Here is a 6,957-nt window from a genome sequence, read left to right on the forward strand (position 1 = left end):
TTTACTAATAGTTTTTTTAATCATTAAGTAAAATAAAAAAAATATAAAAAGAATAATAAATAAGGAGTGGTTTGGATTCAGAAATAGTTAAAATGGATTGAGATGATTTGTGAATAGTAAAATAAAAGTTAAATTATTTATTATATTTTGTATAAAAAAATTGAAAAAGTTGTTTGGGAATTTGAAAAAGTTAAATTATTTATTATATTTTGTGTTAGAATTTAGAAAAATTGTTTGAGATTTGAAAAAGTTGAATTGTTTATTATATTTTGTGTGAAAATTTAAAAATTTTGTAATGATAAGATGAGATGAGTTTAGATAAATTAAAGTGAATTTTAAATGCAAACGAGGCCTAAATAATAAGAGAATAATAATCCTATCATTTTCTAATTCTTCAATTTGATCTTGCAGAGTTAAATCAATTAAAATACCATATAATCCTATTCATTCTCAGTATTCTTAAAAAAAGAAAAAATAAATATATTAACTGTTTTTTTTTTAATGATAAGAATAATGGGTGGTCTTGCTTGGTTGGTCCAACTCCGATACGTCCATATAATTTCACGAGCTTTGTTTCTGACGTGGAGAATAGAACAAGATCACACTGGGTATCCTTTTTTCTTTTTCTTTTTATTTTTATTTTTTCCTCTTTCGTGCTTGACAAAACCGTGGGTGTCACTGTCGATTGTCGTCCTATGCTTACACAGTTACACACGTCTCCCCGGTTTAACCGTTGCGGAATGCCACGTGCCTTTTCATCAACGAGTGGCAGCGGGGATTCCGCGTTCCTTCTTGTCAGAGTTAAACAAGTCTTGGTCAGATCCGTCTGATCTCTGATCCATTATTGGCTTTAAAACTTAGGAGAATTACCATTAGCCTATACATAAGGCAATGTAGAGAAATTTAAGTTTATATTATATAAATATGACTTTAAATATAAATTTGACTTTGCATATATAGATTTATAGACTAATATAAATGCTCTTAAAAAATGAACGACTAATGATCATTCTTTTTTATGTAATTATATTTTAAAACGAGAATATTTATATAAAATGATATTATTTTTATAAATTATTAAGGAAAATGATTGTATGAATATTAAATATGTTTATTCATATATTCTTATTTTTTATTTTTTTAATAGTTAAATAAGTGATTATTAATGAATTTATATATATTTTGTATTTTTTTCTTAATGGTTGAGGATGTTTAAAAAATGCTTAAAAAAAAAAGAAAAGGAAAAAAAACTCATTTGTACTAGTGTACAAATTTAGTGGACACATTTAGTAGTCACTCTAGCATTATCCAAAAAAAAAAAAAGATAAATAAGATAATGAGAAGTATTACGATCATAAAAAGATCTCAAAATAAATTTATAAATTGACAGAATTTTATATAATATATTAGATCTATTTTATAATTTAAAGTATTATATCAAATCATATTAATATATATAATTTATTTTTATAAAATTTTATCGTGGTTAAAGTATTTCTCGAATTGACTGCTTCTCGATCTCAACCTCCCCTGACTCGTGAGCCGGAGTCCACCCTATCATCGGAACTTTCCGATGAGGAACGACTCAACCTGTCGAATAGGATCATTGTGATCATCTTGTACTAACGTAAGTTTTTGTTCTGAAATCTGAAAACGATGGCTGGAGATTCATGTTTTGAAATAAGGACAATTACGGTGATACCGTGTCTTGAATTTACTTAGATCTTTGAATATCGTTCACAGAATCACAAGTAGGAAGATACAAGGTTATTCGAAAAATAACAGTTTAGGTAAGGTTTGGATAATGAGTTGAAATGAGATGAGTTGAAATTAAGATTAAAAGTTGAATAAAATATTATTAGAATATTATTTTTTAAATTATTATTATTTTTAAAATTTGAAAAGTTGAATTATTTATTATATTTTAGGTGAAAAATTGTGAAAATTATAATAATAAGATGAAATAAGATGAATTGAAAATATTTCTTAACCCAAACCGTACCTATTATTTTTTAGATTTAAATAGAATGACTGTCTATTTTATTATAAGTTTTATATTATTACTACAGTTGATATAATTACTAATTTTTATTAAATTTTAAAACTTAAAATATAAAGAAAAAATACATTTTCAATTATAAATTATGAAATTTGAATTTTAAAAATTAAAATTTATAATTTAAATAATATAGATGGTGTGCTTTAGGTGGTAATTAAGAATAAAAAAATTCAAATACAGAAGAGATGATAATCTCACGGGTAGCATTAAGTAGTCTTTAAAGAGTACGAATTCTACTTGCATCATTTTGAAGGCGTAAACAATAGAGATATGAATGGGATGCTAGAATTCCATTAAAAATAACATTTATAAGAGTATTTTTATTAGATTAATTAAAAGTTAAATTTAATGAATATTTTATCTATTAAAGAGTAAAATATGTTCATATTAGATTAGTCAAATTCTAAATATTTAGAATTTAGGTACAATGACTTTCAAAAATTTTTTCAAATTTAAAGGTTACTGTACATACATCAAATATATATTTTATTAATTATTTCTCTCTCACTTTCTTTCTATCACATATTTTATCACAATTAATATATTAATTTGACTTAGTGATATATTAATTTAATAAGAACATGATTATTAATTAAGATATAATAAGTAGAATAGTAAAATATGATAAAATTAAAAAAATTAAATATTTTTAAAATTATTAGTTATTCATTACTATATAATGAATAAATATATAATCTAATGTGAAAATTTAATATGAATAATCAAAATTAAATTTAACTTATATTATTTTATTATTATATAATAAAAAAATAGGTATTCCAATATAGAGATTTATATGAATGAAATAGTTAAAAATTAAATTTCTCTTATATTTATTAAAACTATCTTTTAACTTTGATTAATCAAATAAGAGTGTTTTAAGATACTGCGAAGCGTTCAAATATTAAGTTTCAGAATACAATTAATTATTTTTAGATTATTTTATTATTATTTTTGTATAGATCATCTGAAATACGGTGACAAAGGGATTATAAATAAAACTGTGGGGGAAATGAATGCAGATTAGGGGGAGGCATTAGGACGGCAGGCAGTGATCTCAGCTCGTTTGAAATTCCCGCATGATATAAATTACAACAGACATCCAGCTCATCACTATACCCAAAAACAAGCACTAGTCCCTTAAATATATACGATCCAACCTGTCATAGTCATTTCCACTCTCTCTCTCTCTCCCTCTATCCGCCACTCGTTAAAACCCCCCACGAACGTTCTCTGCCTCATTCAGAATCCCTGCCGTCCGATCTCCGAACTCCAATGCTGCCGTACCAGACTCTCGACGAGGCCTCGGCCGCTCTAGGCCGAAACCTGACCTATGCTGAGACCCTCTGGTTCCACTACTCCGCCCGCAAGTCCGATTATTTCCTCTACTGCCACACCATTCTCTTCCTCTTTTTCGTCTTCTCCGCCATCCCTCTCCCTCTGGTCTTCATCGAGCTCGCGCGCTTGGCCGGCTTCGACCGCTACAAGATTCAGCCCAAGGCCAGGTTGTCTTCCGCCGAAGTGTTTCGCTGCTACAAGGACGTCATGCGCATGTTCTTTCTCGTTGTCGGTCCTCTGCAGCTCGTTTCCTACCCTTCTATACGGGTATTATGTTTGGGTATTACGTTTGTGTGCGTACTTTCTTCCTGTGGAGGATTTTTGTAATGAGATTTGGGTTGAATTTTCTTTTCTAAAGGTTATAGGAAACTTGGGCTCGTGTTGTTTTTGTTACTCAACGCTTACTTTCGAGGGATTTTTTTAATGTTCGAATTTGATTTTAGGGTGAGAATCATGGACTTTTGGATTTGTTACATTTCTTAATTTTTAAACTTTATGATTATTTAGTGGGTTTTCAATGCAATACAGTTTCTGTGATTATTGTTATGTGCTTTCTCTGATTCGAGCTTTTGGCACTTATCATATTTTGTGGAAGTACTCATTGCGAGTTTTGACATATCTGTGTAATGAGATTTTCAAGCTTTTGAATTAGTAGGAAATTTTGTTTAGTTTTCTGTTCCATGTTTAATTTTTAGTCCTGTTTTTTAATTAAGTAATGGGGTCTTGTATTTTGGGGAAATTCTCTTTTCCAGTGCTTATGGGAATTTTCTTTTCTTCCTGGAATATCTTTTTGCAATATTGAATTTTAAGCAATTCCCTGTTCATTCACAGATGATTGGGATTCGAACGGGGTTGCCATTACCTTCGGGATGGGAAATTTTTGCACAGTTATTAGTATATTTCATGGTGGAGGATTACTCGAATTACTGGATCCACAGATTTCTTCATAACAAATGGGGTTACGAGAAGATTCATAGAGTTCATCATGAATACACAGCTCCAATTGGATTTGCGGCGCCCTATGCGCATTGGGCCGAGATTTTGATCCTCGGGATCCCATCTTTCCTCGGGCCGGCCATGGTGCCTGGTCACCTGGTCACATTCTGGCTGTGGATTGCTTTACGGCAGATTGAGGCGATAGAAACGCATAGCGGGTACGCATGCTGCACATGCTTCTTTTACTGTCCTCTTTATTGCTTTATTGGACTGCGACAAAATGATGCCGACTTTAGAATTTCTTTCTTTCTTTTCCTCTTTACTAATATAATCTCCATGTAAAAGTACGATGGATTTCAATGATCTTCAATAGTGCCTTACCTTTTTGGTGGTGGGTACTAGGATCAGCGAGATGCCTTCTACTCGTCTTTTCTTTTGTTTTCTTCTTTGCTGTGTTGTTGTTCTGTTTTTCATTTGTGAGGTACTGTTAATTTCTACACAAAAAATTTGCAAAAATGATGATTTATTTATTTAAAGACTATAATGTGAGGAAAGTATGTTGAATCTATGTGAATTTCAGTCAAGGAATATGTTGCAAGGTCAGGAAATCTTTTCACATCAGTGAAATACTCCATAGTCCATACTCTGTTTTTCTTTTGGAATGTTATATCCATCCTTTTGGTGGTGCAAAGTTGTAGGATGATGGGTGTGAATGTGGTTGCAAGAAGGGCTTTAATCATTCTAGTTTAGTTACAATGGGTAAATGGCAACCTAAAACTTCTGCATCAGTTTATTAAAAAAAATCGTGTCTCCTGTGTTCCATCTGAGGTTTGCATCATCAATGATTATCATTTCCTTTTTGAACTTTATAAAAGCTTCTGTAAATGTAGACTTAACTGATTGCTGGTCGGACTTTCTCAAAATCATTTTTGGTTATAGGTGACACTATAAAACTCTCTTTGCTCATTAATTAACTTGAAGTTTGACTACCTGTTTAATCCAATTTTTTACAATTCTCTTTGGATGTTATGTCTTGTTTTTGCACACCACAATTTTGGTTATGATTATGAAAAGCGACCTAGTAATTTAGATATGCACGCTTGTACATAGCAGCGTACTAGAATTCAGTAAGAGGATGGGGAGAGACGGAGAATGAGAGGCAACATTAAAAATGAAGGTCTAATTGCTGGAAATAACCGAGAACTCATTTTCCTTGTCCTTGAATCTAGGTCTTTGGGCATGCCTCTGGAGCTGAGAGGTAAAATAGAAATAAGGCCCTTTTTCTAATTGCTTGGAAGTTTAATTCCTAAGAAGTCACTTGTGCCTCCCCGACACATGGAAGGCAGATCTGGCTAGATAATGATTATGATGATCCCTGCTTTCTAGGTGGGGTATTAACAGATGACCACTTTTGGTCTTATGAGTATTACAGCAGGTCCTAGGTGGGTTTGACTGTGAAGAAATATCCTAGTGGCACTAGCAAGTTATTTCAGGTAGTTGCTTGGCTGGCATGGCTAATATTTATATGTTTTGGGCCAAAGGCTTCTTACATTATGTAGATTTTTTAATAATCAGTTTCAGTAAAGCTGTATTGTTTCATTTTTACAAGCTACTGTATATCCTTGTTGTCTTCACTGAACTTTTACCATTCTGGTAAAAAGCAGATGATGTTATTTATGTGTTGCGATACAGGTATGACTTCCCTTGGAGCCCCACAAAATACATCCCATTTTACGGTGGTGCTGAGTATCATGATTACCATCATTATGTTGGAGGGCAAAGCCAGAGCAACTTTGCTTCAGTGTTCACCTACTGTGATTACATTTATGGAACTGACAAGGTAATTTACAATTTCTTTATTATGTTCTTAATGTATAGTTTTCACAGTAAATGCAAGTGAAGAATGTTTCTGAAATGACTTTTTTGATTATTTGCATCAGGGCTATCGGTATCAGAAGAAGCTCTTTGAGAAGGTAAACCAGTAGTACTAGGTCATTGCTTCTTGAATTATTCTTACTATTTAATTAATTTCATTATCTGGAGCATAAGAACAATATTGAGTAACTGAGTAATTTTCTTGGCACTTGTATCCCCGTCATTTTATTCTCATTGATTTAGTATACTGATATATCTAGTATGCAGATTACTTATAAAAAAAAAAAGTATACTGATATATCTAGTATGCAGATTAACTGGATGTACCTTAGGTTGAATCACCTTACTTTATAATAATTATTATTCTAAAGTGGTTCTAAATTGGATTTTTTTTTATTTTCTTGTTCCTTCTAATGTTGTATTTTCTTTGCTTTTTATGTAATCCAGTTGAAAGGGGAATTGAAAACCGGTGTTGAACATAATGGAGGCTCATACCATATTTCTACCCAAGATCTTAAATCTGACTAGCTACGGTACTGCAGAACCCATCTGGAACAATGCCCTTTGTTATGCTTCTCACCCATGACAATTTTCTGAAATGTGATTAGAATTTAGTCCATGCTAGTCAAAGTAGAAATCTTTAGTGGCTAAGGAGGAAATTGACTTGGGGCTCTTCAAAATTCTGTGCGTGTAGCTTCTTCTGGCTAACTTTTGGGGGGGGGGGGGGGGGGGGGGGGGGGGGGGGGGGG

At 31.9% G+C, this 6,957-nt stretch overlaps 1 protein-coding gene across 1 annotated transcript; it reads left to right on the forward strand.

Moving 5' to 3' along the window:
• The first annotated feature begins 3,197 nt into the window (after positions 1-3,197).
• Positions 3,198-6,902, forward strand: LOC118347633 (methylsterol monooxygenase 1-1-like). Its single transcript, XM_035687484.1, has 5 exons — positions 3,198-3,664; positions 4,229-4,551; positions 6,026-6,173; positions 6,274-6,306; positions 6,656-6,902. The coding sequence occupies exons 1-5, from the start codon at positions 3,335-3,337 to the stop codon at positions 6,734-6,736; spliced, it is 915 nt and encodes a 304-aa protein (XP_035543377.1). The 5' UTR covers positions 3,198-3,334; the 3' UTR covers positions 6,737-6,902.
• The last annotated feature ends 55 nt before the right edge of the window (positions 6,903-6,957 follow it).

Source organism: Juglans regia, chromosome 2 (assembly GCF_001411555.2).
Source record: "Juglans regia cultivar Chandler chromosome 2, Walnut 2.0, whole genome shotgun sequence".
Taxonomy (NCBI): domain Eukaryota; kingdom Viridiplantae; phylum Streptophyta; class Magnoliopsida; order Fagales; family Juglandaceae; genus Juglans; species Juglans regia.